The sequence below is a fragment of the Thamnophis elegans genome, chromosome 2, assembly GCF_009769535.1.
Source record: "Thamnophis elegans isolate rThaEle1 chromosome 2, rThaEle1.pri, whole genome shotgun sequence".
Taxonomy (NCBI): domain Eukaryota; kingdom Metazoa; phylum Chordata; class Lepidosauria; order Squamata; family Colubridae; genus Thamnophis; species Thamnophis elegans.
The window spans coordinates 163,025,006-163,045,034 of NC_045542.1; the positions used below are offsets into that span (position 1 = coordinate 163,025,006).

The window sequence follows — 20,029 nt, forward strand, 5'->3', positions numbered from 1 at the left end:
TAAAGGACCCAACCCTTACTGTTTGTGGATGATCTGTCAGGAAGTCTTTGATCCATTCACAAGTGAGGGGAGGGGAATTCAGGTTAGTCAACTTTTCAATGAGAATGCCTGGTAAGATGGACTATTGAGCAAATATTCAGCCAAAACTAGATGCAAATGATAGTCTCTAGTCAACACTTAATATTTGTGAATGTTGAGAAAATGGAATGGATATTGTTCTTCACAAGAGTTAAGAATCACAAAATGTAATAGTACTAATTTTCATCAGCCCAGTACCCAGTCTGCAAAATAAGTCAACCCTTAAAGTAGAACCATCAGAAAAGGAAGAAGCAGGTATTTCATAACTGAGTCAGCAATGTCATTCTAAAAACAAGACATCCTCTAGTTCTATAAGGATCAGGTATTAAATATCACTGAGTGGTTACAAAAACATGCAAATGAGCTGATCAAGGAAAACTACAACAATCATACTTTAAACAAAAGTCAGTATTCAATTTATAATTTTATGATTATACAAGGGGAGGAAAAGAATATGGACGTCTTTCAGGTAATTTTATGCCCTGCCTTTGCATTTTTTGTCTCTTCCAGAAAATAATACAAAAAATGAACTCATATAAATCAGAACAATTCAAGAAATTGGACAATTCCTGCAATTTAGGAGTAAGTAGAATACGAAGAAAAGAATGAGAATGTTACAACTGCAGACGGAGAGAGTGCAACTCCATCACACTGAATGTCTTACTTGTGAACCATGTAAGGAGTCTTATTGAAACTGAGGATTTCACGTAGTATTGTTGATTTACTGATGATTATGCTAATGAGATGCTCTCCTTGCCTATAGAAGCTCCATGGTCTTTTTCTACTCTGGTGGTCCAGGTTGAGTGTGCACTTCATTCTGGGTTTCCCAGAGACTAACTGAGATATCGGCAGCATCAAAAGCAGAAGCAGGAGGTTCATAATTCATGAGGCTGAATCAATCCCTTTCCTGTTTCTGTAAAATAGTTAGAAGAATTCAATTAACATGGAATATCCCGTGGCTTTCCTTATTCAAACAGAGGCAAACCAAGCTTCATCTGGAAAGGAGAGAAAGTACATTCACAAACACAGCCTCTGCCCATCCTAAATCTTGGGCAAACCATTCAGCACGAATAGAGGCTTTTATCTTTTTCTGATGCAAGGTCCCTTCTATGTTGCTTCTGTCTCATGTTTACATCATTGGCAGTCACTGGAGAAGTAGGAGCAGAGATCACAAAGACCAGTATCATAATCATTACTGTGAGTGATAATTTGTCCTTGGGGCTTCTGAACACCTTCCATGTACAGAGGGCTTGCTGGAGAAAGGGAAATGTCACTGATAGGGTCATCCCATGGGGACTCTATTCTACAGTGAATGTTATCCTTCCTATTAAGACGTGTCCACAAATTGAGGATTGAGGAAGATACTTCAACATCCAGGGAACTGACTTCTGCTGTCCTCCATTGTGGAATATGGTGTCTAGATACTGCTGGGAAAGATCACCTGGAGCTATGGAGTTTGGTGCCACTCTAGGTTGTTGACACTTAACTCTAGTGCTTTCTTTCTTCTAACACCATCTGCACCCTTGAACTCTGCCTAATGTTAAGAGTAACTCTTGTTTCAGATTTTCTATTCTATGAGATCTCCATATATTCATCCTAATTTGGAGCTGATTTTAAAATTCCTTCATGCCTGAAATGAAACTTTATTTCCCATCTTTTCCAGAATACACACACACACACACACACACACACACACACACACACACACACACATGAATGAGAGCTGACTAAGGAACAAAAAATAATAATGAGGCAATATCCTAGTGGGAAAAAATATTCCATTAGCTGAGAAAATTGAATCTCAATATAATTTGTCTGCAAGAAACACAAATTAAGGTACAAGATAAAGAAGATGTGTACAGTGTTTCTTAGTCATCCAGTCATGGTTGTCCCAGCCATGGTTTTCTCAAGAGGCAATTGGACTTTCTTCTTTTTTTTTTCTTTGAAAACATTTTGCTTCTCATCCAAAAAGCTTCTTCACCTCTTTTAAGATAAGGAATATCTAATAAATAACTAGAGGAGGAATTCATATCCACTGGTCTAAAAAAGACTAATGCAGTCATCTTGCATATAACACTCCAATTTAAGCCTAAATTAATATAAGCAAATGATTAGGACAGATTTATAGCTGCAGAAATAGAGCTTAGTGGAAGAAATGGACAGACCTTAAGGACCAACTGGGGTGTTATAAACGAATGTCACTGAATTACTGTCGGTGCAAACAGAACTCCTCCCTCAGAGCAGAGTTTGTACACGTATTGGATTGGTTAAGGGACCACTGCTGCCTTTGTCTCCTCCAGGGCAGCCTTTCTGTCCATGCCAGGAAGGGATGCAGACCTCCTGCAGCCCCCCCCCCCCTAGCCAGGCCTTCCAGAACCCCTTAGAATAATAGAGTTGGAAAGGACCTTGAAGGTCTTCTAGCCCTACCCCAGCTTAGGCTGGAAGTCCTACACCACTTCAGACAAATGGTTATCCAATCTCTTCTTAAAAACTTCCAGTGTTGGAACATTTACAACTTCTGGAGGCAAGTTGTTCCATTGATTAATTGTTCTAAGGGTCAGGAAATTTCTCCTTAGGTCTAAGTTGCTTCTCTCCTTGATTAGTTTCTATGCATTGGTTCTTGTCCTACCCTCAGTTGCTTTAGAGAATAGCTTGACTCCCTCTTCTTTCTGGCAACCCCTGAGATATTGGAACACTGCTATCATGTCAGCCCTAGTCCTTCTTTTCATCAGACTAGACATGCAAACGTTCTTCATATGTTTTAGCCTCCAGTCCCCTCATCATTGTTGCTCTTCTCTGCATTCTTTCTGCAAATCTGAGTCCTAACACATTTTCTTTGGCATTCCTTGTTTTTCTCTTTAGACTTTGCCTTAGTCCAAATGTGTGGAAAACTGTCATCCTGGATTTGTCAAGTGGGCTCGCGAAGGAGAGCCAGTTTGCTGCTATGACTGTGTTCCTTGTCGAGAGAGGACCATCTCCACTCAGGAAGGTGGGTGACACACACAAAAAAGGACTAGCAACTGGAAGTGAATTGTTCCAGATTCTTTTCATTAAAGTGCAAGTTAAAGGACAGATTGAAGCTCAACTGTTTTCTTCTTTATTTTCAAACTGCAGAATTCTTATCCAAAGGAGGATTTGCAAAGAGATGGGAGGGTATGACAGATTGGGAAACCTTTAATACTTTCAGATAAAATATATCTAATGCTTTTTAGTTTGGAGATCTCCTTCTACAATTAGCTATCTAGAAACATCTGAGGTTTTTTGGAACTTAAGGAATTGTTTTAGGTCTACCTCCTGGAAAGACTATTGTAATGTGTTTTATATGGTTCTCCAACTGGGATTCATCTTCACAGAGAAGGTGTTATGAGTTCATAATAAGGTGGTGAGGACAGTTGTTGGTCACCTAATTTTATCCATATTATCAGTAGCCATTCCAGATTATTTGCAAGACTAGTTTCTCCGACAGCCAACTAGATTTCATAAGAAAGTTTATCCTCTGGATCCAGTGTATTAAGAAAAGTCATCTGACAGCACCCATTAGTTGATTATTGATTCTTTATTTAACCCTAATAATATAGGTTCCTGCTTCACATTGCAAACAAAATCCTTTAACTCCTTTGACTTCCCTAATTTTTATAGACTGTTAGAAATATAGATATTTTTTTTAGAAAATGATATTCTTCCTATAATCTTTCTTTTTTAAAAATATTATTTTTATTATACAATTTTTTTTTGTTTTATATATAAAATTTCCATATCCACAATGGCAGTGTACTGACTGGGTATAATCTCTTTAAAATACAAATAACAAATCAATACACAAAATCTATCTGAGGAGATGTTAAAAATGCATATTGGCAAATGCTGCTGGTATCAGCTGCTGCCCAAGAATGTATTGCATTTCTTGAAAGGTGAAAAGATAGAATATTAAAAAAAATATTTCTTTTTTTTTTCAGATACAGAAAAATGCACAAAGTGTCCAAATGATAAATATCCAAATGAGGACCGAGTCCAAAGTTCTAACTTTCCTGTCTTAGGAAGAATATCTGGGCATTGTACTGGTTTCTTTTGCCCTACTTTTTCCCCTAATTACAGGCCTTGTTTTAATCATATTCATTAAAAACCAAGAAACTCCCATTGTCAAAGCCAACAACTGAGACGTCTCCTACATGCTCCTGCTCTCTCTTCTGCTTTGTTTCTTGTCTCCTTTTCTCTTCATTGGTCAACCAAGGAAAATCACCTGCCTTCTCCGACAAACTCTTTTCAGCATCATCTTCTCAATTGCTATTTCGTCTCTCTTGGCCAAGACAATCATGGTGGTGATGGCTTTTCTGGCCACAAAGCCAGGAAACCAAGTGAAGCATGCACAGCTTAGTACTAAAAATGAAAACAAAAATCTTAACATTATTGATTTATTTTTGGTTAAATAAATTTGAAACTGACATTTACAATTTTCCCCTTAAGTATTGCTCAAGATGGAGTGATAAGCCAATTGGAAACAAGTGACCAATCATTGCAAGGGTGTAATTTTTAACCATCCAAATTAATGGAAAATTTGGTATTCAAATCTTCTGATATGGCTTTACAATCACAACGAACTGTCTTTGTTTATTTTAAAAGTATGTACGTAACAGAGCAATATAATTGTTTTTTTATTACATGTCTCTCTTTACTTGTTGAATGGTTTGTTTGAATTCCACAGAAACCTTCCCACCAGAACACCAGGACTATTTCTTTTTCCTGAGTGAAAACTGGGGAGGAAGAATTCCTGGGTCCTGTAGGACTATGATAGATTGTGTGAAAGAACTTGGAAGGAGTTGTCTTTTGTGTTACATTGTTAATATGGTTTTTGCACCATGTTTTCTGTTTGTGGGTATTTGTGGAGATTTGTGTATGCATAAAAAACAGTTTGCAAAACTTTGGAATTGTGTAGAAAAAATTATAAAATGATGTCTGACCCTTTAAAAAGGCTGAATCCTCTCTGGCCATAGCATTCAATCTGGTTTGTGAATTTTGTAGGTGCTTTGCGATTATAGAGAGCATAATATTACCAGAAGGTTAAGAGGTTTCTATTCTCTGCCATCTGATTGCTTGATTTCTGGTGTATCACATACACCAAATGTATATATTGTATCTTTCTGTACTCTATAAACAGACTTGGATCCTTAATAAATCCTTTTTGCTTTGCCTGCATTGCCTGGTGATTCATATTTTCAGGTGGACAAAGAAGACTCTTTACAAATGTAAAAGTGTAGGAGATGAGCAGGCTGAGATGCAAGATGGAGTTAAATGGGTCATCAGTTTGGAGTCCCTGCCCAGTCACAAGAGACACAAGGGAGACTTTGGGCCAGCCACTCTCTCTCTCTCTCAACCCAAATCACCTCACAGCAGAAGTGGGTTCCTACCAGTTTGCACCAGTTCGGTAGAACCGGTTCGTCAAATCTACCGAACCGGTTAGAAGAGGTTCCACCAGTGGACCCGGAAAGCACACCTACAGAAGAGGTTACAAAATTTTTTGAAACCCACCACTGCTTCACAGGTTTTTTGTGGGAAAAATAGGAGATGGAAGGGTACTGATTATGTTTACCACCTTATTTGTAAAAAATAATAATAAACTCAGTATACCAATAAATATGAGCCAGCAGTGGGCAGCAGCTGGCAAAAAAGCCAACACAGTTCTAGGCTGCATAAACAGAGGGACAGAATCAAGATCACCTGAAGTGTTAATACCACTGAACTGATGCTGCCTAGGGAAGGATCAGATCAGAATGGGGAAGCCTGCAACTGCATAACAGGAGAGAAAGAAACTCAGGAAAGATCCTTCATAAATTTTTCAGGTTGTAAAAAGAGTTGGTGGGGGGAATGTACTTTCAGAATTGCAAGATTCTCTTTTAGTCTTCCGCTAATGTTGAATTACCTTCTCTGATCATGTTTCTGATCATTAGTATGTCAGCCCTTAAGAGATAAAGAGCTTATTGAGAACTAGATAGCTCAATTCAAAAGCAAATACCCTCGCCCAAGATCCAATACAGGACTAAGCCATTAAGCCACAATGGGAATTATTGCATAACCCCCAGAGCAGTCCAAACGTCAACCAAACCTGGGAGTTCAGACAAACTCCTAGGATTTGTACTTTGTCTATAGAGCCAGCTATGACATGGTCCCATGGGAGTCTGACAACAGCCAATAGAATACATGTTCTTGCACAGGAACAGGAAGATCAAGTGCAAAGCCCAAGACAAAGTATACCCCCCCTCATTCTCAACTCTATGTGATCAGCTATCCAGAAGCCATGTGGTTGAGCTTCATCAATAAATTGATCTTCTTTCCAATCAGCCTCCAGCCTCCATTTTATTTCCAGTACCTACCTCCCAGCTTGGAACTGAACCAGGTGGTTATTTTTTCCTCACAATTTCACAAAAGGAAAGCTTACAATTCCCCCCCCCCCAAAAAGGAATTGTAAATTATAAATGCTTTTGACCACCGCTGAAATTATTCTTAATACTAAAACTGTTTTCTATTTCAGCTCCCTATTTTATATAAGCTCTTTATCCACACTATTCCTGAAATGTTCAACACTGCTTCATCCTTTTTAATCTGGTTTTAGGTCCTTTCCACTATTTCTTTCTGTCAAAGTCTTGATTTTTTTTCTTCATGTTTTGAATATTTTTTAAAAAATATTCTTTTATATTTCCCCACACTGGGCTGCATCTGAGGAAGTTTCCTAAGACAGAAGATTTCATCTTCTACTCCTCCAGTTTTCAGAGAAGAGAAAAGAGACACGACCTGCCTCTCTCTCTCTCTCTCTCTCTCTCTCTCTCTCTCTCTCTCTCCCTCCCTCCCTCTCTCCCTCTCCCTCCCTCTCCCTCTCCCTCCCTCCCTCCCTAGTGGCTGCCTCTGTTCCTGGTCTGCCCCTCTTGTCATGGCAACCCAGCAGTAGCCAATCAAACAGGAGAGAAGAGACAATGGTTGCCTGGGAACTCAGCCACCAATCAGCCTCATGGAGAAGAAGTTGAATAAACAAAGACAAGGGGGGAGGGTGTCAAATAAGGATTAAACCAAAAGCTTTTTGTGAGGAGAAAGAAGCAAAAACTGCTAGAAATGCAGAGAGAGTGAAGACTGAAATCCTGGAAGGGTTTCCACTCCTCCACTTAGAAATGGCTGCCATGAAGAGATTCTCCTCCAATGGAGGCTTTTGGGAAGTGGGAGCAGCATCTGCCCAAGAGAGCCAGGTTAGAGGGTCTTCGGGGGCCATGAGGAAACCTCAGGATCCCCTTCCTCAGAGCCACAGAGGGTTCCTGCAGGGAGACCCCCCCTTGCTTTTTCCTCCCTAGCAATGTCAGTGTCGGACCTGGAAGCCAACTTTTACATTGGGCCTTCATGACTGTCACATTTTCTGCTCTTGGAAAATGGGAGGGGGGATTATATGGAGTAGGAGTGATATATAGGCCAAATAACATTTCTTTCTCAGAGAGTCAAGGACACCTTGCCCTGTAGCTGTAATGTTGTGACTGGTAGTAAAAAATTGGCAACCCACCACTGGAGCAGTGATAATATCAGTGTAATAAGATGCAACAATAACTGTCTACACCACTTCATTGTGGACCTGCAATGCCTTCCAGTGATCCTCAAAGGGAGGCCCATGTAGACTGCATTGTGATATAGTTTACAGTAATGACCAAAAATAATTCCTCAACTTGCAAAGAATTCACATGTTCCTAGAAAGGTAAATGATGTCCTTGACTCACAGAGAAAAGAATGCTATTTTGATTACATTTCTCCCATACTCCATTTAATCTCTCCTCCCAATTTCCCACAGCATTAAATGTGGCAGGCTTGAAGGCCCAATGCAAAAAAAAGCTTCCAGGTGTGACATAGAGCTATCTAATTCTCAATAAGCTTTTTATCTCTTAAGGGCTGATGTCTGCTGTGGGCTATTAAAGAAAGGTAGGGGCTACTTTCTGTCTCCAAGAGCATGTTTCCCCATTTCTCCCTTTGGGTAATATAATAATCTGCACTTTTTAAATATTCATCAAAATATCTCATTTTTAGTTTAGTTTAGTTTTAATAGATTTGTATGCTGCCCAATCCCGGAGGATTTAAAGGAGGGTGGGTGCTGATTTTCAACAAAATGAAAATGTTTCCACTGCAGTCAGAAAACCCAAATCGTCTATTTCTGGCATATCAACAACATTCCCATTGACAAGAGTCAGGTTTCAAATATTTGGAGTGTGGCATTTCAAGCCTCATGTAAGCTAAGGGCAAATGACAGATATGTTAATTTGACTACTCAAAAGAGCTCAGCAGGCATATTGCAATTATACTGTACAAGGATGGGAGATTATCTTCCAACTACCCTTTAATTATTTCCCCATACAGCTCATGCATGGGGAAAAGCTTGGAACAATTTCTATGCTTGGCCTGTTGAAATGTGTTGAGAGTGGAAATTCCTCTCTCTCACATTTATACATTTCTTTTGGTTGTAAGCTGCTCCTTTGTATTAAGGTCTGGCCTCAAAATGATTATGTAGCACTTGGGGATGAAGATGCAGCCCAATAGACCAGCGCTGGAAGACAAGATGGAGAAGACCTGAACAGCCACCATGTATTTCCCTTTGGTGCTCAGGTAGGTGGGCACAAAAGTCACCCAGACACTGCAGAAGACCAGCATGCTGAAGGTGATCAGCTTGGCTTCGTTGAAGGCCCCAGGAAGGTTCCTGGCTAGGAAAGCCACTGTGAAGCAGATGGCAGCCAGGAAGCCCAGGTAGCTGAGAGTGATGTAGAACATGACAACAAATCCTTCGTTGCATTGCAGGATGATCTCTCTAGATTGGGAGTAAAAGTCAGAGTCAGGGAATGGTGGTGAAACTCCCAACCAGATGGAGGAGATGATGATTTGGACAGCAGAACAAGTAAGGATGATGGAGATGGCAAAGCTCTTTCCCAATAATCTCTTTGCTTGGTTTCCTGGCTTTGTGGCCAAGAAAGCCAGCACTACAGTGATTGTTTTGGCCAGGAGAGAAGAAACAGCAACTGAAAAGACAATGCTGAAAGCTGTTTGTCGAAGAAAGCAAGTGGCTTTCCTTGGTTGACCAATAAATAGAAAAGGAGATAAGAAGCAAAGCAGGAGGGAGACCAGGAGGATGTAAGAGAGGTCCCTGTTGTTGGCTTTGACAATGGGAGTTTCTAGGTATTTGATAAAAATGGTTAAAACAAAGCCTGTGGTAAGGAACAGGAATAGGGCAAAAGAGATCAGGATGATACTGAGATGTTCTTCATAAGACAGGAAGGTTATAACTTTGAGGATACATTGGACTCTGTACTCATTTGGATATTTATCATCTGGACATTTGGTGCATTTTTCCGTATCTGAGAAAACAAAAACCAACATTTCTATCATATTGAATTTTTTCACGTATCAATAAATACATTTTTGATAACAACTGATACCAGCAGTGGTTTCCAAGATGTACTGTATTTCTTAACATCTTCAGAAAAAAAATAAGAATATCATTTTCTAAATTATAGCCATATATCTATGAAATTGACAGTCCTAGGATCTGAATGCACTATTTTGTATAATATGTAGAAATCTCCATAGGAACCGATAATATAAGAAGTAAATAGTGAACCATTTAATCTTTCTAGGCAAACTTCCTGCTATATAGCCCTTCTTAATATAATGAATTCACAGGATGCCTCTTGTGAAAACTAGTCAGAGAAAGATAGTCCTGCAAATAATATGGAATGGCTACTGGTAGCAGTGGTAATATGTGTACAATTAAGTACACCCAGTACTGTCCCCAGAACCTCATTTTGGACCAGTGACAATTTCTCAATGATCCACAAAGAGAAGGCCATATAGAATGCATTGCAATAATCCTTTGAGCAAAGGTAAAGGTTCCCCCGCTCATGTGTGCTAGTCGTTTCTGGCTCTAGGGGGCAGTGCTCATCTTCATTTCTAAGCCAAAGAGCCAGCACTGTCTGAAGATGTCTCTGTGATCATGTGGCCAGCATGACTAAACACCGAAGGCACACAGAAAGCTGTTACCTTCCCACAAAAGGTGGTTCCTATTTTTCTACTTGCATTTTTATGTGGTTTTGAACTGCTAGGTTGGCAGAAGCTGGGACAAGTAACGGGGGCTCACTCTGTTACATGGCACTAGGGAGTTGAACCATTGAACTGCCGACCTTCTGATCAGCAAGTTAGCATCTTAGTCTCTGAGCCATCACATCCCTCAATCCTTTGAGTAGGTGGACCTAAAACTATTCCTGAAATTTCAAAGAACTCTGATGTTCTTAGAGAGTTAAATGTGAAAGGGCACATCCAAACTGGAAAGCAGAAGTGTTATTTCCTCTGGAAATAGGAAAGCTTAGTCCATCTGCCACACTCTCCCATCTCTGCTTTCTTCAAGGTATGATCATCCCTTCAGATGAGAATTGTGCATTTTAAAAATAAAGATGAAAGCTGTATAAAAAATTTCACCATTGAGCTTCTCTGTATCTTTTAATGACAATGACAGGAGTATGCTGTTAATGAACCCACTTCTATGAGTCCTGCCCTTTTCTTTCATTCTCAATCCAGCCACCCATTCAACAACTTATTAGTATTCCTCCCTTTAGATAAGAAACTGTGCAGTTTGAAAGTAAACAAATAAACAATTGATCTTCAATGTATATTTTATTATTAATTTTTGTGAAAATGTTCTGGTTGAATCCACTTGCACAAAAATATGTCCTTTTCGTTGGTGTCACCCACCTTCCTGAGTGGAGATGGTCCCCTCTGGACAAGGAACACAGTCATAGCAGCAGATTGGCTCTCCTTCTCTAGCCCGCTTGACAAATCCAGGATGGCAACTTTCCACACATTTTGACTGAATAAGAGACTAAGGAGAAAAACAAGGAATGCCAAAGAAAATGGTGAGGACAAGTCAGACATGGAAAATGGAGGTAGTCATGTTTTTAGCAAACTAGATCTGTGATTAGTTGCAGGGGATACAACTGTTGACTGATTTTTCATTGAATTTTTTCTCCTTTTCCTACTGACATATGGCATTGCAATAAAGCACTTTTCTACTTAATATTGTCTGGAAGAACAAATTGAGTTAATATTTAAGCATTAAATGACAACCAGTGCATTCCACCTGATGGCCATATTAACATGCATTCTTCATATATCCATTTAAAATATGATGATCTGCTGATATTAAATGTTAAGATAAAAATGATTTTAAAATAAGTATTAATTCTGTAAGTTTGATTATAAACAAATAAAACTGATGAAGAAACTACAGACCAGAAGGATCTGCAAAGGTTTCATCTGGACTGCATAAAACATTGCAATGCCACTATGTCCAAAATAGTCTCTCAACTGAGAAGTAAAGTTAAAATTCTGTAGAAATTGCTGCTGTCAACTTTGAAGGATATGTTCTTTGGTTATTTATTTCTTTTACGTATTTGTTCAATGGATATGGCTGCCATACTTTTGAAATAAGATTAAAAGTGACTGCTTAGTTCCTAGAAGTGTAGTGAAATGAAATGGGGGTCAGGTTGTTAGAATATCACCTACAAAACAAATAAGTCAGGTATCTTTTGCTGCAGCAAGTGGAACTTAAGTATGAGCCTTGTGTCAGAATGGAATATTTCTTTCTTTTTTTTGAAATTTTTTTTATTAGTTTTATTACAGAAAAAGCACACAAAAAAAAAAGAATCATCTTTCATTACATCTTGTAGAAAACGTATCCATTGGTCACAAGTACATTTTGTGCGTTCCTTCCACAATCACATATATTCCATTCAGTTTGAATTGTATATGTTAAAAATTTATATATTTTACTATCACCATACCACCATTTTCATTTAATTAAGATTTCAAGAACACAGCCACCTGCTGGCATTTTTTTTCTTCCGCCAGTCTCAATCAATCTGCCATATCTTTATATCTTTATAACATATTCTAAAAAAAGTCATTTAATAGGACATCTAACATTTCCTCTCCCTAACATATCTTTATTATAATTATAGTTAACTAGAGGTTATTTACTATTTTTCTCAGCTCTCCTCTCCACAGGGGCAAAAAAGCAACAATCTCTAAACAACTATCTATTAATATATGTTAACAAAATGACCATTTAAAATCTAAAACAATCTAAAAAATGTTGACATTTCTAGTCGATAATCACCAAAGTATACATTAACATTCCCTTTTGTTATTGTAGTTAAGAATGGAATATTTCTAAGTGCCAGCTGGGTATCTGGACTTTCCTATTGAAGAACTTACAATTTAGTGACACCAACTGTCATGGAAAGATAGACCTACATTTATTATTAGTTAAATTTGGATTCTCCTTTTTCAAAGAAAGACTCAAGGAAGCTAACAATCAAGAGAATAGTTGCATCCCCTGTTACTTTCAACACGAGGACAGGCTTTTCTTTTGGATCAAAGTCTTGTTTCAGTGGTAAGTTTTTGTGTCATTGCATTAATGTCAGATGCAATAAATCAGGAATAAGGATAGAGTTCAAAAGTAGTATTTTATGCTTCCTATACTCAAGAATCTGAACTACTAATGGTCAAGGTAAATAGGTGCTAGATAAGAGTCAACAGAACGGGTGTCGGCCTAAGTTTTCTTGTGATATTATAGTGACTTCAAACTGATTGTGCATTTGACCTTGCCCTTGAGCTAACCATGGGCATTGAAGGACTGAAAAACCCAAATAGTATTTATGATTTCAGGTGAGCTAAACATGTTCAAACTTCTTTAGAAGAGAAGAAGATCTGAACACAATAGAATAACAGAATTGAAAGAAACCTTCTTTAGAAGAGAAGAAGATCTGAACACAATAGAATAACAGAATTGAAAGAAACCTTGGTGATCTTGTTCAGCCCCCTGCTCAAGCAGGAGACCCTATACACGTGATGGCAAACCTATGGCACATGTGCCACAGGTGGCACATGGAGCCATTTCTGAGGACACACGAGGCATTCTCCTTTCAGATCCAGTGCACATGTGTGCGCTGGCCAGCTGATTTTTGGCCTTGTTTTTCTGCTATTTTCCACCCTCTGGAGGCTTTCCCGAAGCCTCAGGAGGGCGGAAAACTGCCCCATGTGGAAACCGGAAGTTTGGGGACAGACTTCCAGTTTGCATGTTGGGCTGTTTTTCGCACTCCCCAGGCTCCAAGAAAACCCCTGGAGCCTGGGGAAAGTGAAAAACGGTCCTACTGGGCCCACTGGAAGTCAGAGGGCCTCCAAGGGGTAGGGGAAGCCATTTTCACCCTCCCCAGGCTCCAAGAAAGCTGTGCGCACATGCACAGGGCAGCGGGGTGGTGGTGGTGTCACAGGTGCATGGGGCACAGTGCGGGGGGGGGAAGGAATTAAATTATGGGGGTGGGTACCCAAGGTGAAAAAGGTTTTCCATCACTGTCCTATACCATTCCAGACTTGTCCAGTCTCTTAAAAGTCTCCAGTGATGCAGCACCCACAACCTCTGAAGCCAAGGCATTTCACTAGTTAATTGTTCTCACTATTAGAAAATGTATCCTTAGTTCTAGGTTGCTTCTCTCCTTCATTAGTTTCCATGCATTGTTTCTAGTCTTACCTTCGGGTGCATTGAAAAATAAGTTGACCCCTTCTTCTTTATGGCAGCCCCTCAAATATTGCAACACTGATATCATGTCACCTTTTGCTCTATCACAGTGGGATGAAAAAGCAGCATAGATAATTCTGACCAGATTTGGGCTGCTTAAAATTGTGGAACTGCCCTTTCAGGAGACAGTGTCCCCAATTTGGATAGGATAAAGCTTCTTTATCAACAAGATGAACATGATCTCCATTCAGTCATGATTCCATTTCATTTGATTCAGTCCAAACCTGAATTCAGACACTGGTTGATAGAATTATTTTCTTAGTTATATGTAGACAAGGAAGAAGGGAATCTTAGGCTATTAGCAATACACTCCTCAGCACTTGACACTGTTTCACCTGTTTGAGATACTAAATTGTAAAGGGGACACATATCGGCTATGTCTATATCCAAAATAATAATCACTTGCCATGTTCAATACCTGCTAAAGATCATGCACCTTGTTGATTAAGATTGGTCCATTTGAAATAGGTCCTAAGACTTTTGAAAACAGAGAAAAGTCTCTGATATTTCACCCACCTTGTTCAACTTTAACTGTGACAGAGAATTTTGTTCAATAGTAAATCTCTGTCTTTCAAAAATCCCCAATCTCATTATGGAGATATAATTCTTTTCAGAAACCTTTGACATTACAACGTTCTGATCTGCTGCTAAATCTCCATTTTGGTCCAAGTACAGATTCATTTTAGAAAAATTGCGAAACTCATTCTTCTCCAGAAATGGATGAAACTAGAATGGAAACATCAAGGAATTTAAAAAGAAGAAAAATTGGTTTCTTATCCTGTGTGTGTTTTTCACATTGGAATCCTTTTTCTACACTTATCTGAATTGCAAATATGCTTAATTAGGAGAACATGTGGTACCACTATCTTCTTAATTGAATAAAAAAGGTTCAGCAACATTTGGCAATGATATACTGTATATGCATAGGTGGATTCCTACCGATTCGCAACAGTTTGGGCAAACTGGTAGTGAAAATTGGGCCTTGGTCACCGAACCGGTATGGAGAGCAAGCAACCATGCCCCCTAACCAGTCCCCGGTTGCTCGCCCCACCCACACACCTTACCCAATCACTCCTTACCTCTCGGGCAGCTTGCCTGCCTAAGCTGCCTTCCCAGTTCCCATGTGGTGCCTGCCCTGCACCCCAACTGAGCTGCCTCCTCCTGCCTACAGGTATGTCATGCTAGCCCCCTTCACAGAGCTTGCTGCGCCCTGCCCATCCCCACTGGGCTCATGACCTTACCTCCCCCCACTTCCAGGAGTCCTCCTGCGTCCCATTTTGATTCCCAGGGGGGGCTTCACAAAGGACTGCTAGGCACAAAAAAGTGTCTCAGGAGTGAATGTTCTGGTTTTGGGGTACACCAACCCTCTACCAGATACCCTTGTAGTCATTATTCTTGGATAAGAGATTGCTTAAAACTTGGATTTAGTATAGGGAAGAGCAATGAAGCCAAGGAGGAGATCAAAGGAGCTGCTCTTAGCCTTGAGGAAAGACATCAAAAATAAATGCAATACTGGTCTATGGAAGCTGAAAATCAGGAGTCTGAGGGCACCTTTTCCAAGAAAAGCAAGATCTTAGTTGTAGAAGGGAGGATTCAGCTCTCTTTGAATAACTGAAAAATATTACACACAACCTTTAGATCTGTTTACTGTTACTTCATTGTCTATGATATGGTAAAATGAACTCAGTCACAAGAAATGAAATTCTGGCTGAATAGCAAGAAAAAACATTCTAAAAGAGGAACAATTTTAGAGCTGAGGCAGTGAACTAGAGAAAATTAATCTCCAATGATTGTCTTAACTGAGCTCCATTAGTCAGAAAAGCCTTAACTTAGCTTCAGAGAGGATAGTTTAAATTGTCTCAAGGTTTCCTTCCTAATTTATAAAGGTAAAAATCTATGATGCTAATCACAAACCCATAAATACAGGGATTCATTTAAAAAATCCATGCATCCCTTTAAAATTAACAATATTTAATATAAAAATATAACTTGTGCTACCTCACCCCCGCCCAAACAATTAGATTGGTCAATCCTGTTGGTCTAACACAAAGAAGTTGAGATTTTTCCCTTCCTTCTCCTATAGATTCCTCTCAGAGGGAGGTTAGTAGTATTTAATATGAAAATTTATGTACCATGCTATAGAGTCTTCAGAAAATTATCCTTTGAGTAATTAGATTGGCCATATTTTTTGGCTTTTTCTAGTATAAGTAGATTGAAATAGATGGATTCCTTCTCAAAAGGAACTAAGATTAATGGATCATTGTCAATACTCCATACCTGCCATGGCTGCAGCCTTAGAGCCCCCAAATTCCCTTCGCCTTCCTTCTTTCTCCTCCTCCTGGATCTGGAGGAATATGCAGCCTTCAAGACATGTGCCAACGTTGGGATGATACTTTCAATATGGTCAAATTTTAGAAACAAGATACCGTTATAGGCTTCCTGGGATACCAATGGTGCTTTCTGAGTGCATCTTTTCCGGCCTTTGACAGAAAGGTGCTCTGAAAAAGAACAATGAAAAGACTGCTTTCTGAACTGGGGATCTACAAAGAAATAGCAGTCAGAGTTACCATGTTTCTTCAGAAAAGCAAAGCTCAAAAAAGTATGAACATATTTATAAAGTCTGTGTTTCATTGTCACTGAACCCTCAACACGTGTGATGATCCAGACTTTCCCTTCAGTTGATCCTGGCAAACGCATAAATGTTAAATGGAAAGGAAGAATTCTGTCCAAAAGGGAATCATATTCTATGAAGTGAACAAAGACATTGACTTCTCTCCATTTAGAGAGGGCATTCTTGAGGGATGCTGTGTATCCAGTTGTTGAAAACCGTTCTGTTATAACAACACAAATTTCATTGCTTAAAAGCATAGGAGTAAAAGTCTTCATGAAGTCATCTCCATTTACTGTGTCTGAAGCAAAGAGACCAATCAAGGTCCATCTGAAATGGAGGAGCAACTGAATAATTCCTGGGTAATAGATTCCGTTTTTGGGGAACATCCGGTGGAAAAAAGGGAATAGACTTTTATCACTCAGAGCCTCTGGAGCTGTTATATAACCAATCTGAGAAAAGAATGAAAATGCTGTCTTATATTTGAGGTCAGATCATGTCAAAAGTATTAGCTTTTAAGAAATCCAAGTATGTTCTCATGAACATATTAGAATAATCTATTGTTGATTATTCATTAGGCCATATCCAGATACAGAATATGAAGCAGAAAACATTAGCAACACTGTATAAAAACAATATAAACATTATAAGAATAAAGTATGCAAATCATATTTTGGTAGCACCATTACAATTTACCACAATCAGACTCACATTTGCAGAATTCAACTGAAGTATTTTGTTCCAATAAAGGGCCATTTTATATTAATTTTTGAATTCTGATCAGAGAACTCACATAGAATTATGTGAATTCAAGAGAATTCACTGAAGTCAGTTTGGTTATTTAACGAAAAACTTAAAGTACTGAACAGATCCAATACACCTTCCTCTTCCTATTTTTCCTCAACAACAACTTTGTGAGGTGGGCTTGGCTGACAGAATGACTGGCCCAAGGTTACCCAACTGGCTTTCATGGGTAAACTAGACTATAACTTACAGGCTCCTGCTTTCTACCCTGATGTCTTACTCACTGGACCAAATTGGCTGTAGCCATGTCTTTTTAAATGCTTACAACATACACGTATGAAATTATCAATAATAAAGGAAAATAACTCAGAGGTAAGTCTCTGTTGATCTTGTTTCTTGGAGTCTTACATCAGTCTTGCACCCTTCCTTTGAGCCTAAATCACGCTCCTGCATAAGTGCTTGTAGAAAGCGGCTTTGATAAGGGCCAATAGTCTGGGATCCTTTTCAAGGGAAATCAATTCCCTCTAAATTATTGCTCGCTTCATTGTGTCAGATGCTGTACTGAGAGCTACAAAAGCTGAAAACCATTGTCTACTTTGACTGACATGTTCTATAGTTAGAGAGTTCAAGACATGCTCTGCCTAAAGCCTGCTTATTCTTCTGAAAGAAATGCACTTTTCATCAACCCACTCTTAACTCTACTTTAGAGGAACCTTATATAATTTTATATAAAGGAACTACATTGAAGATATAGCCATCTTCAATGGAACCGAATATGGCAGATATTATTTATATGTGCAACTGAACCTGCCAATAGAAGGCCCCAACAATGGGGACATTTTTTTTTCAATTGTTCAGACACTAGAAAGTTCTCTCCAGGATATTAATGATCTCCAAGCCTTTTGTGATAAATTGACCTTAAGGAAATTAAGCTAAAATAGTTAATATGTTGGCTAGTATGTTTATAATTTAAAGTTGTTTATTAGTGCTGTGGACCCTATGTGTCCATAAAACATATTTTATCTTGAAGTTAGAAATTCTGTCCATTTTCATGAATCCATGTTTCAACATTGGGGTAAATTATTTGTTTATGTTTATTCAGACACAAAATAATAGCACAAAATAATAATCTTCCTTTTGTACAGAACCACTTTTGACTGGACATAGAACCAATTGTCACCTTCACAAGTGTGCAGCAGAAGCCTGCAAAGCAATGAGGATAATGCCATGAGATAACATGGCTGTTTTGATCCTTGTCTCCTCCCCATTGTTCCCAATCCTCAGACATGATTCTCACAATTGCCATGGTGAAAAGCAGCTCTTGATTTCTGTAAAAAAGACATGTTTGGATCATTTATCCACCACCCCACTCACTTTTTCAGATAGAGAAACACACACATACACACAAACCTGAGGGACTTTGTAGGTGCCTACTAATGATGACACTTGAATGGAGATGTCCCTCATAGCTCCATCAAGGACAGCCAAAAGATTATCCTTCCTTCCACAGCAGTAGTTAGGAACATTGTCTTCTCCAGTAGAGAGCATGTCCAGCAAGACATCAGAAGTGCCAAATGTGTTCAAATAGTTGTCATGAATGTTGTAGCCAAGTGTGAGATTGTGCAAATTCTTGGGATTCTTGTTGACCAGTTGAATGGCAAAAATGTAGGCCATGAGATTTAACATACTTTGGGTTAAACTAATATAAAAATAGTCATGTCATTATCATCATTATCAATAATAATAATAATAATAATAATAATAATAATAATAATACTCCGCTGTTGCCGGTCCCAAGCTCAGATGAGAAAGGAGGAGGGTTGGGGTCAGGTTGGCATCTGGTCCCGTAAAAAAAAACTGCCAACCCATACAATATGGTGAAAAAAACAAATAAGAATTCCATACCGCATTGGTCGTCGTGCGGGTTAACAAGGGCCGCGGCAGATGTTGGGGTCCCTGGACATCCGTCAACAAGTGGGCTACAAGTGGACCAGCCAACAAAACGACAAAAATATAGTGCAGATGAAAATCGTGCCATAATGGCCTGTTACTACAACTCAGAGTCAGAAAAAAGAGGCTATTTAAAGTGAATGTATGAATTATGGAAACAACAATATCCAGATTCAAATGTTAGTGAACAACGACTAGCAGATCAAAGGCGATTTATTATACAGAATAAAGTGTTTAGTGAAGTTGAACTTGAGGAAATTCAGGCAAATTGCAAAACCCCAAAAACAATATCACAAGCGGAAATAACTGATATCCAAGACACAACTAAAGACATTATAGTAGAACTCCCAGAAGAAGCTCTCGGGGAGGAAATAACATCACCACCACTAGAACCAGTTATCACTGAACCAACTGATGAACTAACTCAAAAACAAAAAGAATTGAAGGATAAGATCATGGAGCATTTTCTGCTTAATGAGGAAAGGCAACGTTTACCATCACTAAAAACTGTGCCTAAGAAAATTTTGGCCCCTATCATGAAAATGGTTAATGCAGTGTTTTCAACAATTGAATCGGGATCCATCTTGGAAACAAACCAGTTAATGTACAGCACAGCTGTAATAGTCACTAATGAACTAGGCATTAAAATCAAAGTACCTAGTCACACAACAGAAAAAGCATCAAAGCCAAAGTGGAAAATCCGATTAGAACAAAAAGTCAAAAAATTAAGGGCAGATGCTAGTAACTTAAAGAACATGCATGAGCAATGGCTCAAAAACAAAAAAAATCATAGATCGGCTAATCGGAAGATATAGATTGGATACAAGAAACATCAATGAAGCTGTAGAGATTGTAAAACAGCAGATAACAGCAATAGCTAGAAAAATTGAAAGATATGAGGCACGAATCATCCAATATAAACAAAATCAGCAATTTTGATCAGACCAACGGCGTTTTTATCAAAGTCTTAATGTGAATGGTGACACCAAAAGTGAAAAACCAGAAAA

The 20,029-nt window shown here is 38.8% G+C and overlaps 1 protein-coding gene across 1 annotated transcript; it reads right to left on the reverse strand.

Moving 5' to 3' along the window:
• Positions 1-8,541: 8,541 nt before the first annotated feature.
• On the reverse strand, positions 8,542-18,746 carry LOC116502522 (vomeronasal type-2 receptor 26-like). Its single transcript, XM_032208403.1, has 3 exons — positions 18,483-18,746; positions 15,998-16,112; positions 8,542-9,446 (listed from the first exon to the last, which is right to left on the reverse strand). The coding sequence occupies exons 1-3, from the start codon at positions 18,744-18,746 to the stop codon at positions 8,542-8,544; spliced, it is 1,284 nt and encodes a 427-aa protein (XP_032064294.1).
• Between the last annotated feature and the right edge of the window lie 1,283 nt (positions 18,747-20,029).

Bases quoted from the DNA above. Each gene is read 5' to 3' on its own strand.
- LOC116502522 (XM_032208403.1), bottom strand. From the start codon at position 18,746: ATGGCCTACATTTTTGCCATTCAACTGGTCAACAAGAATCCCAAGAAT. The intron at 16,113-18,482 runs GTTTGTGTGTAT...CCATATTGAAAG, and splicing joins GCACCTACAAAGTCCCTCAG to TATCATCCCAACGTTGGCAC. The intron at 9,447-15,997 runs GTATGGAGTATT...TTGTTTTCTCAG, and splicing joins TAAGGCTGCAGCCATGGCAG to ATACGGAAAAATGCACCAAA.